This window comes from Tetrahymena thermophila (genome assembly GCF_000189635.1).
Source record: "Tetrahymena thermophila SB210 genomic scaffold scf_8254515, whole genome shotgun sequence".
NCBI classification, from domain to species: Eukaryota; Ciliophora; class Oligohymenophorea; order Hymenostomatida; family Tetrahymenidae; genus Tetrahymena; species Tetrahymena thermophila.
In genome coordinates this window covers 172,563-188,329 of record NW_002476290.1, presented here as the reverse complement: position 1 = coordinate 188,329, position 15,767 = coordinate 172,563, and the positions used below count along the sequence as shown (strand labels likewise).

Sequence of the window (15,767 nt, the reverse complement as noted above, 5' to 3'; positions counted from 1 at the left end):
TTAAATGTTGTCTAAATACTTAGTTTTAATAAAAGCCAATTAAAAATAATAATAACACTTGAAAGAAAATCTGATTTCTAAATACTTAAAGGAAATTAAAAATAAAAGAAATAAATCCATCCTATCAAGTCTTCATTTTTAAAATTAATGAATTTTTTGCAAATATCGTTTATCAAATTACAGAAGACACACGCATGTAGCAATAATAATCTGCCAAAAGACTAAAAATACAACTATGTAAAAATGAAATTAGATATGATGAGTAAAATTGTTAATTCAGAATGTATTTAATAATATAAATAAAAAGTCTTCAAATAAATTTGTGTAAAGCTCTGAAGTAAAATAAATAGTAAGTATGATATTAATTTAATAAATGATACTATTTTGGGTTTATTTAATTATTTTAATTACTTCATTATAAGTAAACTAGTTTTGTATGTATTTAACTAATAGTTTAAAAAATATTAAAATCGTTATAATATTATTTAAATAAAGATTTAAAAATAAGTTTCTAACTCTAATAAAATAGGTATTTATCCTTAACTTTAATTTTAAAAGTAAAAATAGATTTACATAAAATTTTCTTTCAGAAAATTTACAAAATAAATCTAATAAATTCATAGAATTTATAATTAATTTTATTCATTTTTAATAAAGTAACTATATTAAATATCTCATAAGCTATGAAATCTGTGCTTAATCTAAATTTTATATGCTTTACCATCTTTATAAGAAGGAATCAATGTACTAAAATTATATTTACTTTGAATGCATTAATTTATACCTTAAATGATTGGTATGACTACCCTCATATTTTTATAAAATTACTTTATAGTTTAAATTAAAATAAATACCTGTTAAATTAGCCAATATTTTATTATCCTGATTTTATTTAATGATTATACAACAATTCCAGCAAGGTTAAAAGCACAATCTACAAGATTTTGCAATAAGATGCTTAATAAACAGTTTTTTATACCTTTGAAAAGCATAAAAATCCCCCATAAAAAAACTAATTATTCCTTTAATTATTTATTTCTTTTCAAAAATGATAGTTCTGCTTTTTAATAATCAAAAAATATTTCATAAAAAATTAGTAATAAATTGTAATAATTACAATTTTAATAAAATTATTAAAAGGAATAATCTTAATAAGATGGATTTTTTATCATTCAGTAAATAATATGAAATAATTAATTTAGGTTATTTAAATTAAAGGTAGAGTATTTTTTTTGAAAACTATTTTTATGGATTATAAAGATAAAATATAGAAAATATTATGTAAATAATATCTTTAAATTCTACTAAAAACAGAGAGACATACAGACAGACAGATAGATAGATAGATAAAAAGAAGAAGAGCTAACTATAATTGTGGGTTTTAAATAAATTTATAAATCATCCTAGTTATTCAATCTTTTAATTATTCAAGGCAAGTTCTTCTACTCAAATACTCAAATGTAACAACACCTCTTCTAAGTTATTCCTTCATACTTAAGATATATTTTCTAGCTTTAGGGGGAACTCCTTTATCAGCCATTTATTTCTTTTAATTTAAAAAAAAAATATTAAGTTTTGCATACAAAATTAGTTCTCATAGAATATTCATTCATTCTTTCGCACTTTAACTAAAAATTATTATATTGAAGATTTCCTAGCAAAATTGGATATTATTTATGTATAGGTTTTTAATTCAATTTCACTTCAGCTTACTAAACAATTTCACTTTTATTATGCATTTCTTTAAATTTAAATTTTATAATTTATTTATTACTGATGTGGAAGTAAAGATTTCTTATAAATTATCAAATTTATCAGCATATTCAGAAGTACCACCTCCAATTCTCTTTAAGAAAAGTTCTTTATCCCAATCTATTAATAAATCCAAATAAATGTAAATCGCAAATAAAAAAAACTAAAGCTAAAATATGAAAGATTTAAAATAATCAATTAATTTCTATTTTAATCAATATTAAATTTAAGATTTTAAAAAATCATTTTAATATTTATAAAAGTTAAATCATTTATCCGCAATTCTAAATTGAACTCCTAAATTTAAACTTTCTAGAAATCTATTATGCATAAAAATGATATCAAAATTACCTGGAATTTCTAAATTTAAACCAGGAGGTGGATATATGGGAACGCAAGTTCTAAATTTTAATTTGGGCTATCTGATATATTGAGTTTTGAAGTAAACTTGTGTAAAAACAAGTGACTAAGTATCTGATTTCTTGGCTATTTAAACTAGAGATCTAATCATTCCTTTAATTATACTAATTAATATCTTTGATTTTACTTAATTTTGTAATTATCTTTCTACCTTAATCAAAATAACAAACTAGCAATAGTTCTCTTCAAATATATCTATAAGAAACTATATCTTTCATAGCTAAATCATTATAATTACTAAATCAATATAATGACTGTCAAAAATATTAACAAATAAACAAATATATATAATCAAAATGAATCTCTCTTTCTTTTTATCTTTTAAAATGATTTTTTATTATAAGACCCTTTAAGATAGCTAAATAAATGTTTATTAAAACTTTAATTAAATTTAGTTTTTTTTTAATATGAAAAAATATATTTTGGGCTATAAATTTTTAATAAAAAATAAAAACCAATTTTATTTAATAAAATACCTTATTATTTTATTCCATTTTTCTATTTTTTAAGAGTGAATCATGAAATTTTAAAAATAAAGCTTTTAAATTCTAAATAAAAAAATATTAATTTATTTAATAGAATTTGTCATCCTTTAAATTAACAAAGAGACATTTGGATCAAGATATTAAGAAGTTGACATAATTATTGATATTTGAAAATGTTTTATTTATTTTTTTAAACATAACAAAAAATATTTCATAAAATTAATTTTAAATTTAAATAATTTAATTTTTTTAAATTTTTTACTAAATATCAAATAAAAATACTAATTTAAATGGCTAATTAATTATTTGCAAATTAAAATAGATTTATTTGATTATTTAATTTAATAATGCAATTTAAATTTTATATTCAACTGAAGTTTATAAAAAATAACTAATTATAAATAAAATATATAATAAAATAATAATTTTTAAGCTTTTAAAATTAATTTTTCAATATTATTAATTCCTTGTTAATTTTAAGTTTGGGTACTATTTTTATCTCAAAAAATTATGTTCATAATATGAATTATCAAAGATAGATATATTTAATAGATTTTATTATAAACCTAATAATATTCAAGAATTCTTTTAGTTTTTGGCATTAGCTTTTCATCTAAATGTTTGATAAATTAAATATTTAAGACAAAAAAATTATCATTTACTTTAATCAAATAATCATTTTTTCATTAAATTTAAATGAAATTATAAAAATAATACAAAAATAATTATTATTATTATTAATTAAGTTGTTAAATTATCAATATATTTTTATATGTTTTTAAAAATAATATTTTAAATACTTTTGAATTAATTTGATTGTAAATTTTTATTTTTCAATTAATGAAACAATTATTTTTAAATGAGAATAAAATAATTAATTCTTCTTCTTTTATTATATTATATAAGCTATCAAATTTTAAGAACATCTTAAAATTTTGCAAAAAAATTCAATTAAGATTTTTTTGCTGTTGGGTTTTTCAAAATATTTATAAAATATTCTTTTGTAATTTAAAAGTTAAAGTTAGATAATTTATTATTCAAAAATAATTAATCTGATTTTATTCAAAAAAAAGAAAGTGATTTAATGATAAAATACAATTTTAAGTTGACTATAACTAATTACTTATTGAATGAGTAGATAAATAAATAGTTTATCTGCTAAGTCAGCTTAGGTTGCTTAAATAAAAAATGTTAGCTAGAGAATACTATTTAGCATTAATTTAATATTTTTATGTATCAATAAAAATAATTTTTTATTTGCCGCATTTTAATTTGTTATCCTTAATGAAATTATTTTGCTTTCAAGATTAAAAAATAAGATTTTTAGTTTTTCAAATAAGTGGATGGAAAGGAAAAAAATTCAAATTTAATTTATTAAAAAAAAATAAAATGAACAATTTGATGTGAAATGTTATAAATACTTGTTTTAAAATTTAAGTTATAAAGTAAATAATTTACCACAATTTACTTTGGGTGTTTTAATATACTGATTGTTTAATAAAAAATACACTGTTTGAAATTCAAATTTAAAAATGTAAATTAGCACTCCTATTTTTTTGAAAATGTTTTTGGAGATATCAATTAGATTGTTAAAATAAAATTTTAAATGAATAACTAAAATTTAACGAATTTTAATTTTAGTATTTATTGAGTTAGAAATAGTTTACATTTTTAAAGATAAAAAAGCTATGTTTAGAATACTTATTTTTAGTAGAATACTAACTAATTTTCCGTTAAAATGCTGTTTCAAATTTATATGATTTGGCAAAAATCTAAAAAAACAAATAAAATTGAATTCTTTAGTTCGCAAAAATAAATAAATAGTTGATTGGCAAAATAATTTTGAATATATTATAAATAGAATAAATGAATGAATGAATGAATGAATATTTTGATTTTTAGTTTTTCGCATATATTTGAAAATTTGAAATTTAAAATATTAGGATTTTGATTGATAATTTGTGAAATACTTTCAATCTCAAAAGAAATTAATTAATAGTTATGAGAATCTTTGACAAGATTGATTAATAACATTGCAAATCAAACTCTGCATTTTTATTATTTTTTTATTATCACTAAAAAGCGCAAAATAAAATAAATAAAAAACAAAAAAGCAACAAACAACTCTTTAATTGTTTTTTCATTTGTTTTTGATACAAAATACAAAAGCAATCAAGTAGGTAAAAGCTTCTTACAGTCAAACTGCAAACAAAGCCATAGCTTTAACGATACATATTATTTTTTAAGTTTCTACAAACATCTTTAAACCACATTAAAAATGTCCTTATATCAAAAAAATTCTGATTCCTTCGCTGTTTCCTCTGAACAAGGTAACATTTTTAATCAAAAAATGTGCATTTCCTAACAATATTGTTATTGGCGCGTTATTCTAAAAAGATTCTCTCGACAATATAGTAGTTGAAGATGACTACAATTAGCAAGACGATATTGATTCTTTCAAAAGTTTCTCAAGTTTTGACGTAGAATCAGAAGAACAAGGTGATGAAGAAGCCTAAGTCTAAGAAGGAGAAGAAGAAGAAAACGAAAATTACCCAGAGTCTAACTAACACATTCAAGATAAAGATTCTATGGTTGATGATGAGACTAATTCGGAAGAAGAGCAACAATAAACATAAGAAATGCTTAAAAGAACTGATTAGATAATCTTGAATAAAATTAACTTAAAGAAAAGAAACATTTTCTAATTTGTGCACAGAAATTAAGTCAGGTAAATCCTATAAACTTGCATATGCATTAGGGTTATTTGATTTTTAATTAGATAGATAATAAAAGATCACTAAGACTCAAATCATTTAATTAATTATCAATCCCTAAGCATTTCTTTTTTTTTTTTTTTTTTGAAATTAAGAAAATCCGGGAATTTATTTTCAGTGGATAATAAATAAGATATTTTTCTTTACAAAATATCCTAACCAATACAATTTTAAAATAATAGCATGATCTAAGATAAATAAAATGGCTACATGTCCAAAAAGAAAAACTAGATAGGTTCTAATAAATTAGCTCAAAATGGATAGTAAGGATAGGGTACTCAAATATTAAAGAGAGAAATATTGAATTACAGTCGCAGAGAAAAGAGCTTAGAAGAATTATCAAAGAAATTCTTATCTCTCTTCTTAGACAAGGAAGAATCTATGTTGAGCTTGGATAAAATTACTAACTAATTAGGTATTTATTAAACATTTGATTATAAATATATTTTTTGCTTAATATCATTTCTAAACATATTCAGGAGTTGAAAGAAGAAGAATTTATGACATTATCAACATTCTTGAAAGCTTAAAGCTAGTCTCCCGCAAAGGAAAGAACAACTATAAATGGAATGGCTTCCAAAAAATTTATGAAACTATAACTCAAGTAAGAATTAACTTTATTTTGTTTACTTTTAAAATTGCTTAGAATTTATTTTAGAATTTTGTTTTTCTCTTTAAAATAAATAAAGTATCTTGTTTGATAGATAGATAGAAGAATTAAAAATTAATTTTTATAAAATTTTCAAATAATTGCGCAATTTTTCCAAATTTGAAACGAACTTATTAACTATCTTTTTATTCAATTAATTTGGTGTTTATTTTTTCATTTCAGAATTTAATAGATAAATTCGAAATTAAAATTATCTATTTAAATTTCAAATAGTTCGACCAAAAATCCTTAACAAAGAAAGAAGAGCAAGAACTAACTCAAGAACCATAGAAAAGAGAGAAGTCTCTTGAAATGCTTTCTATTGGCTTTCTTAAACTCTTCCTCCACTGGAAGAGCACCATGACTCTAGAAGAAGCAGCAAGAAAGCTTTCATCTAAGCAAATAGACGATCATAAAATTAAAACAAAAGTAGAACTTTATTTTTTATTTTTAAATATGTTGCCTTTTGATTTATTTTCTTTAAATTATATTAATTAAATAAAATTATATTTAAAATAGATTAGAAGACTCTATGATATTGCCAACGTATTTAAGAGCTTAGGGTTAATCAAAAAGACTTCCCTTATAGAAACAAAGAAACCTGCATTTGAATGGATAGGAATTGTAGGTCTCGATTCCTTTGCCTACAAAATTATGAGAGAAAAGAAAAGTGGTGATGAAGAATAAAACTGTGAAGAAGATAGCTTAAATCAATCTCAATAAATGAGCTAATAAAATAGCTTTACAGAGCCTAAGTTAAGCAAAAAGAGATTCTCAAATGATAAAAATAGCAGCAAGATTGATTCATCAACAGGCTAGTAAAAGTAGTAACTTAAAAAATCTTTTATTATTTAACAACAACTCAAAGAATAAAGAGAAAAAGAAAGATTGCTACTTGAATAAAACTAAAAATAGTAACAAATATAATAAAGTAGCTTAAATAATAATATAAATAATTCAAATATTACATAAAACTTGAGTTAATTATTGCAAACAATTCAAAAAAATATGAAAAGCCAAAACTAGGAAGCTCCTTAGTAAAATAATAACTCTTCCAACACTCCTTTATCATTGTTATCTTAATTATAAATTTTATCACGCCCAATCTAGTAGAATTTAGTTAGTAATCTCAGCAGCTTGATTAATAACATCAATAATAATAACAATTAAAATAATTTAATTTAACAAGAAGAATAATAGTAAAGTAGCAATAATAATTTAATTGGAAATCTTATGTTAAAATGCCTATAAAATGTTATTACTAATTTTGTTAGTAAGAATACAAATAACACATAAAATAAATAGCAAGAAGAAAATTAGACTAACTTATAATAAACTTTATTAGAATCACCAGAAAAGGTTCTAAAAATAAATAATTAAATTAATTAAAATAACTCTTTGAGTTAAATGTCATCTAACACAAAAATGAACAACAATAGTAATTATAAATGTCTCTAATCTTCTTAAAAAAGTACAAGCAATTTAGGTGACTTTACTACAGCTAAAAAATAGAAGCAAATAATTAATGATGAAAACATCCCTCTTTCTGGCGAAAAAGGCTTACATTAAGGCTTTAGCTCATAGAACACTAGTAGCTTAAAGACACCTATATTAAAACGCACATTGACAATAATCTAACCTAAGCTAGATGAGTGTGATGACATTACACCAACTCCACCCACTTGCAAAAGAAGTTTTTCTGCTTGCTTATCTTCTTCAAATAACAATAATATTAACAATAATACTTAAACCTTATTTTAAAATTTAATTTAATAAAATTAAAACCAAGTCTATCCTAATCCATTCAGCGATAGAACTAATTTGAATAACAACAAACAATAAATTTTCAATAATTTACTCGGATTTCAATAATAATAATAACAACAATAATAACAAGTATCTTCTTCTTCATTTAAAAAAATAAGAAAACTGACATATGAGAACAATTCCTTATAGGGATCAGACAATAAATAAAACGATATGGACTCTAAAAATATAAAGAAATCAATTTCATGTGAAAATTAAATAAATTTTAATACTTTAATTTAAACTTCATAATAATTACTTAAAAATTCAAATCTTTAATAAAATCTGAACAATCTTCAATAAGTTTAAAACAATGATGTCAACTAAAACAATTAATTATTTAATCAATTAAAAGAATTAAAAATTAACTAGATTAATAATATATAAAACATAAGAGTTCTTGAGCATTACTTCTGAGAGTAATATTTTAACTGAATTATAATATTAAATAACAAAGTTTATATGAATAATAATAATAATATTATTAACGAATAAATGAATGAAGAAATTAATTAATTATATTAAAACAGAAAGTAAATAAATAAATAAATATATTTAAAATTATAATAAAAACCTACTTATTTATAATATAAAATAGTTTTCTATTCACTTATATTTATTTCAAAATATTTTATATTTTGCAACAAATTTCTACTAATTAAATCAATTATAATAAACTCTTCCAATATCTGTCTTCAATTAATTGTAATCAATCTTGTTAATTATTATTTAGACTCAAAATATTTTAAAATATTTTGAGAAAACTTATATTATAGTTTAATAAACATAAGATTATTTAAATTCTAAGTTTTCTGATCACTTATTTAATTCAAAATATTTTATATTTTGCAACAAATTTTAACTAATTAAATCAATTAAAACAAAGTGTTCCAATATCTTTCTTCAATTAATTCTAATCAATCTTATTAATTATTATTAAATCTCAAAATATTCTGAGGAAATTTGTATTTTAGTTTAATAAATATTAAATTATTTAAATTCTAAGTATTCTTTTCTTTATTTATTTCAAAATATTTTAAATTTAGCAAAAAAAATATTTTAAATAAATTAATTAAAAATATTCAAAAGCTTTGTTTTACTCCTTGTTATAAATCTTACTAACTGTTACTTTAAAATCCAAATATTTTTAGAAAACTTGCTAAAATAATTCAAAAAACATTAAATTTTTTAAAGTCTAAGATTTTAATTAAAATAAATAATATTTTTTAAATAAAAAGATAAATACATATTATAATGAAGATAAATATTTTGAAAAATTCAATTTTTTTAACACAATTTAAGCAAACTCAGACATAAGAAATTTTTTTTTTTAAAAAAACAAATGTTTTAATCTAAATTGAAAAATAGATAATTAACTTTTAATTACATTTTTTTTTAAATAAAATTGAATTCAGCCTCATAGCCACCTTACTGAATGCCTTTTCTTAATTAAATATTATAAATTTTTCAAAACTACTTTTTGTTTCTTAATTTATTTTTTTAAAAGTATATAATAGTTATCAACTTAAAATTTTTTTAAAAAGTTATGAGTTAAAGTTAAGCTTCTCTTTATTATATTTTTACTATGTTTATATCTTGCGTTTTTAAAGCAACATCATTTAGTATTTTTAAAAGAGATGATTTTTAAATACATTAGATACATACATCTCTCTATTCTTTAACAATAATAAATTAAATAAAGTATGAAAAATCTATGATGATAAAATTTATCTTTTTCTTAGATTTATAATTTATAAAAAATTTAAATAAATAAAATTTGTCTTAAATATTATTCAATATCTTAGTCTATATTGAGATATATAATATTAAAATAATAATTCAAGGAAAATAAATTTTAAAATCTATTACATTTATATTGTCGTTTTTTTCCCCTTCGATGTAAAAGTTTCTATATAATAAGATAAGAGTACTAATAAATTTTCTCTATATGATATATTTTTTATTGATCAAATTATTGTTGAAAAACTCGCAAATCAAATATATTAACATCTCTGATTATATAAGCGTATACTCATTAAAAATCATAGTAAGTAATTTTATAGAATTTTAATATTTAGCAAAACAGTTCATATTTTTTGCTAGTTATTGATTAGAATTATTATATTTTTAAATTAATAGAAGGGGCTGAATATTTTTAGTTAATCTTTAGACTTCTGTTTTCATAAAAAATATTTGTCAGAAATCGTTCTAGGTATTTAGTTTCACAAAAAATAATTGGAATTTATATTATTATAAGAGAACTATCTGAAACTCAAAAATAAGTATTGTATTTATGAGAAATTTAATGAGAGTTTAGTTTTAAAAAAATGAACATTAGATATAATAGCTAGATTCATTATAGGATAATTTAATTATTTTGGCAATAGTTGATTATTGGTTGAGAATTTATATATCAAATTTATTTCTTGAAGATAGCCTTTTTTATTGAGACGACGAATACAATTTTTTAATTTTGTTTAGATAGAGCAAATTTTTTAGATATTGAAAGAAATCCAATCAAGGATATCAAATGAAAATTTATTTCATCAAAGAGTGAATAAACAATCTTAGATATGAGATTAATTAATTAAATAACATTATCTTATTACAAAAGATTAATTTTTGAGAGCGATTTGATTGATTGATTGATTTGCTGAGAATCTTAATAATTTATTAAACAACAGGAAAGGAATAATTCCAAAATAAAAACCATGAATTAACTGGTCTAAAACTCTATCAATTTTATTTTATAAATTCGTAAAACTTCTACTAATTAATTATTAATGACTTTTTGAAGAGATTCCCTTCAAAAATTTTTAAATCTGAAATATATAATTATACCAAAAATAATGATATATAAATTAAATTTAAAAACAATTTATTGCTTAAAAGTTAAATCTTTCGATAAAATTATAAAGGATTATATTGCTAATGATATAATAAGAATATTGATGGTGTACCTCATTTATAAATTCAAAAAAAAATTAGTAATATTCATATTTTATGATTCTTTTTTTATTTAAACAAAAAAAATAAGCATATAATAATTATCTTAGTAAAATTAAATTTTTGAGTCTTTCAGTTGGATTGAACTTCCTTCCAGCTTAGCTTCCCCTTTTATAACCTCAGATTATTATTAGATTACCTATATTAAAATAAAAATTTATCTGATATAAAATCAAAACTATTAGTTTTTGGAGATACAAGAAGAAAGAAGTTAAGTATAGATGACTAATGTAAAAATAAATTATATTTTTTATGTGAGGATAAATGGAAATTAATAATTCATTCATTCACTCACTAATGTATAAACAATTTTGATATTGTTAAAATAGAAGGAGGATTCACGAGGAAAGGTTGGTTCACAAGTAAATTAGGCAAAGATAGATAGATTCTTTCTTTTTTACTACTCCTACTATAAAATTTATTAAAATTTTCTTCTATGTAGAAGATAGGAAATTATAATTCTAATACTAGAAGTAATTAAAAAGTAGAAGGAAGAATAATCTATCAATGATTAATAATCAATAAAAGCAAACAAAAATAATAAAAAATAATAAAACAAAAAAAAGATAAAAACTAAGAAATTAGAAAACAGATACATAAAAAGAGGGATACGTCGATAGATCCATATCGTTTCCTTACTAAAACTATAATATTACTCATAAATCTATAACAATAAATTACAAACATCATCACTTTCTTTTTCCTCCATTTGCATAATCTAGTCATTAAACAAAGCCAAACTACTTAAAACACAATAAAACACAGAACTAAGTTCCCGTTGATTGATTCTATTTCCTGATATAAATCTTCTGATACATATAATCTCTTAAATTTAACATTTCTTCACTCTCATTACTCTAAACGCTATTGATGCTCCCCTAAAATAACCAAATTGATATCGCTTAGATATTAAAAGATTTTTATATTCCTGAAAACTCTCTCGCTACTAATCGGATACACACAAACAATCTATTTCAAACTGGATTGACTCAGTAATAGCAGTAAATTATATCATTGCTTAACTGCTAGCAGTAATCATAGTAGTTATAGAGTCCTTAATCTTAAGAGCTACAAGAAAGACTTAATCTCTACCTTCATTAGTAATAATTGCAAATCTAACAATAATAAATCTAACTTTCTGATTTAGTAGCTCTCAGTGCTCAATTATCAGCTGGTAACCCTGCTCTATTTAACAATGCCTTAACTTAATAGAGTACTCCTAATTAAATGAATATTGAAATCACTTAATAGCCTTAAGGCATCAATCATTTAAATAAGTAAATAAACTTACTTACTGAATCTAATCCTATATCAAATGCCTTCAATAATACTGCACAAGCAAACACAATGAGCAAAACAGCCCAACCATCCTTTAATTACTCTTCTTCTGCTCAAAATATGATCTTTTAAAATTTATAAAATCAATTAACCACACCAAGCAGTAGAAGTATCATCGAGTCTTTCTCTGAGCAGAATTCTTAATCTAATATCTCTATTTAAAAATCTAATTTTTCTTAAAACCCTAATAGCAATGTTAGTGCAAATAATAGCGATAATGCAGCAAATAGCACTATTAATAAAAGTCCTTCAGCCACTTAAAACTCAGTCAATTAACCAGTAAAATCAATCAATTACAACAATACAATCTAAAATCCTAATGGATCTAACACAGGGCGTTGGACTAGAGAAGAGCACCTACGCTTTGTAAAGGGTTTGGGAATGTATGGAAAAAATTGGAAAAAGGTTGAAGAATATGTAGGAACACGTTCAGGAGCTTAAATTCGTTCTCATGCTTAAAAGTTCTTCAACAAAATCTAAAGAGAAAATGCAAAAAGTAACTCAAAATCTGGAAATAATGGCAAAAATGGAAATCTACAATCAGAGGATTCCTTCCCATAAATGAGAAAGAGACAACAAAGCACGCAAAGCAACTATAGCTGTGGTAAAAAATAAATTTTCATTTTAAATTGATAAAAAAAATACAAAAATTTAAAAAAAAACAAATTAGCATGAATGAAAGCAAATTTTTTGTTTTTTTTTCCTCTTTTTTTTACTCTCTCCCTTTCAGCTTAATTTAATTGATTAGAATTGTGGATTTATTAAATAGAATTTTTAATTAATAAAAAATTTAACTCTTAACGCAGCTAGTATAATCCTTGAATTAAAATTATAAATCACCCAAAAGCTAGATTTTCTTTAGATAAATAACATATTAATTATCTATCATAAACACAATTTATTTAGCATATAAAATAATAAATTTTAAAGATTATTAATTTATCAATTTTATATAAGATTTTGCCTCAGATGACGGAGAAGGTGAAAATGATTTACAAAATTAAAATTAATTGGAAGAAATTGTCCCTCAATAAAGTAAATAAAAAGGTAAAATATTTTTTTGTTTATCATTTTGGGTATTGAATTTCTCATTTAAAAAATAGATGCAAAAGAGTGGCTCCATTACTATAAACTATTATAACAGACTTGTCAGTAAAACTTAGAAGCCTAAAGTAAATAATGAATTATTTTAATTAAAAATATTGTTTTACTTAAATATTTTTTTATTAAAAGAGCAAAATAAAAACCTATCAGAGGAGCAAATACAGCAATAGGAAGAACAACTTAAAAAAATATAAATATTTATCTAACTTCTATCTGCTTGCGATAACATCAACTAACATATCGATTGCGCTAGTCCAATGTCATAGGGATCTCCAATGGCTTCACTCTTACCTTTCTCTTTTGATAATCTCAACATAAATAGCCCTCTTATGAATGCTTCTCCTGGCTAATAATAAAATTTAAAGCCTTAAGATCCTCATCAAATAGCAGATATTAATAGCTTTTCTCTTGATTCAAACTAAGGAGACCATACAAAATTTGGTTAGAATCTATCAAAATAAAGCAATTTTGGCCTAAATTCAAAGCAAATGCATTTCGGTTCTTTGTTTAAGAAGTACCATGAAGCTAATTCTGATTTTAATGACTAGCAAAGTAATACAAGCTAGAATTCAGTAGAGAGTAAAATTGAGGGAAAAAATGAAAGCTTTTCCAATAATCCTTGTGGAATTATTTAATCTAAGCTAAAAATTGATAATCAAACAAAAACTCAAAGAGAAAGTGAAACTTAGATAAGCAATCGATAATTATCAAAATCCACTGATATTCAGACTAATAGTAGAGTATCAAAGATATCATCTAATAGTGTTGAAGAAAGCAATTTATAAGACGGTGAAGATGAAGAAGAAATTTCAGAATAAGCAACAAACAGGCCAAATAATTTATCAAATTCCGCAATAAGTAGCAATAATGATCAAAATTCCACCTTTTCTACACCTGAAAATTAAAAGCTTGCAAATTAAGGAAATGGAAACCAAAACAACTCAAATAATTCATAAAATAATTATTTTAATAATTTTTAGTTTGTTGGAGAAAATATTGATATAGAGTCAGACTTTTCTAAAATAAAAAATCTATCAAATTAACAACAAGGAGAAAATCAAAACTAAAAAAAATAATTATCCCCAAAATTGATAAAAAAGAACTCTGAAAGGCATAATATTGTTGTACCAATAGCTTCTCCATCCTTAGAAAGCAAAAAGACTCCTTTCTTTTCAGCTCAGTGCACTCCTATAAAAGGATTAAATGATAATGACTCTGACTCATTATCTAATAGCTCTCACTCTTCATTTAAACTTGAGCCTTCGTTTTTCATATTCTTCATGTAATAAAAAATTATTTATACATTTTTATAACTAGTATTAATCTTTCTTAATATAAAATAGGAAAAAATATGGAAAATACTTTTTAGATTCTTAACAATAATCTCCAAAATTATCTGATCTAGTAAATATGAACACTTAATAATATGAGCAAGACTGTATCATAGAAGACTAAAGTGTAGAAAGAGAATCTTCAAAATCAATTTCACAATCATCTGTAACCAGTAGTCCTATTATAAAAAGACGCTAAGCAACTGAAAGAGCTCAAAATTTTATGGATTTAGAAGAAGACTATGGTTCTTCAGAAATGCCCATTCTCAGGAAAAAACAAAGTTCTTTTTCTGCTTACTCCAACTAAAATAAAGGTTTATTGTCTTTATACACAAATACTGACTTTAATACTAATATGATATCAAATGAACAAGCCGTTTCATCTCCTCCTATTAACAAGTATTAATGTGATTTAGAAACAACAGACGACTAAAAGTAATTGAAAATAGTAAATTTCAGAAAAAAACTTAAAACTGCTGATTTTACTAACAATGCCAATTTCTCACTTTCTTTAACCTAATAATAGTAACACTAATGAATGAATCAATTACTTAATGAAAGCAAATCAAATTGAAATTACAAAAAACAAAAAAATATTAATTAAAAATAAATCATTCTGCTCATTTTTTAATTATTTTTACTACAGAATTACTACCTTAACAATTAACCACTCTTCACTTACTACGAATATATATTATGTTTCGATAGTAATTATTTTTCTAAGTGGCAGATAATAAAAAAAAAATAAAACAAGTTTTTGTTTTACTTATATAAATATAAAAACTTAAAATTAAAAACATTATAAAAAGTAATACTTATGAATATAAATTTCTATATCTTTACTTATCTTAAATAAATATTTGAATTTATACTTTAGTTCCTCAATTTTTAAGCTTAAATATATTAGCACTTCTAAAAAAAAAACCATTTTATGTAAAAAAAATTATTTATTTTTAAATTATAATAAATTAAATTGTTCATTAATATAATTCTATTATATAATATAAATAAAATTCAGAATTTTTAATAAACAAATAAAAAATATATTTCATAATAAGTAGCATGTTAACCATGAAATTTTTGTATGGTATCTTGCTATAAT

The 15,767-nt window shown here is 21.7% G+C and overlaps 4 protein-coding genes across 4 annotated transcripts; 2 read left to right on the top strand and 2 right to left on the bottom strand. All coding sequences in view use genetic code 6, as the record gives it.

The window, feature by feature from the left end:
• Positions 1 to 1,411: 1,411 nt before the first annotated feature.
• On the bottom strand, positions 1,412 to 2,263 carry TTHERM_00721630 (IGR motif protein; the record flags this gene model as incomplete). Its single annotated transcript, XM_001031895.1, has 3 exons — positions 1,412 to 1,546; positions 1,775 to 1,872; positions 2,104 to 2,263. The coding sequence occupies 3 exons, from the start codon at positions 2,261 to 2,263 to the stop codon at positions 1,412 to 1,414; spliced, it is 393 nt and encodes a 130-aa protein (XP_001031895.1).
• Positions 2,264 to 4,686: 2,423 nt separating this feature from the next.
• Positions 4,687 to 8,303, top strand: TTHERM_00721610 (transcription factor e2f/dimerization partner; the record flags this gene model as incomplete). Its single annotated transcript, XM_001031893.2, has 6 exons — positions 4,687 to 4,987; positions 5,055 to 5,385; positions 5,614 to 5,846; positions 5,911 to 6,035; positions 6,315 to 6,509; positions 6,600 to 8,303. Exons 1-6 carry the CDS (start codon positions 4,936 to 4,938, stop codon positions 8,301 to 8,303), a joined length of 2,640 nt encoding a protein of 879 aa, XP_001031893.2. The 5' UTR covers positions 4,687 to 4,935.
• Positions 8,304 to 10,964: 2,661 nt separating this feature from the next.
• Positions 10,965 to 11,179, bottom strand: TTHERM_000721609 (transmembrane protein, putative; the record flags this gene model as incomplete). Its single annotated transcript, XM_012799101.1, has 2 exons — positions 10,965 to 11,031; positions 11,091 to 11,179. 2 exons carry the CDS (start codon positions 11,177 to 11,179, stop codon positions 10,965 to 10,967), a joined length of 156 nt encoding a protein of 51 aa, XP_012654555.1.
• Positions 11,180 to 11,762: 583 nt separating this feature from the next.
• Positions 11,763 to 15,203, top strand: TTHERM_00721600 (Myb-like DNA-binding domain, shaqkyf class protein; the record flags this gene model as incomplete). The annotated part of the gene is made up of 5 exons (XM_001031892.2): positions 11,763 to 12,834; positions 13,188 to 13,277; positions 13,334 to 13,402; positions 13,464 to 14,616; positions 14,678 to 15,203. 5 exons carry the CDS (start codon positions 11,763 to 11,765, stop codon positions 15,201 to 15,203), a joined length of 2,910 nt encoding a protein of 969 aa, XP_001031892.2.
• Between the last annotated feature and the right edge of the window lie 564 nt (positions 15,204 to 15,767).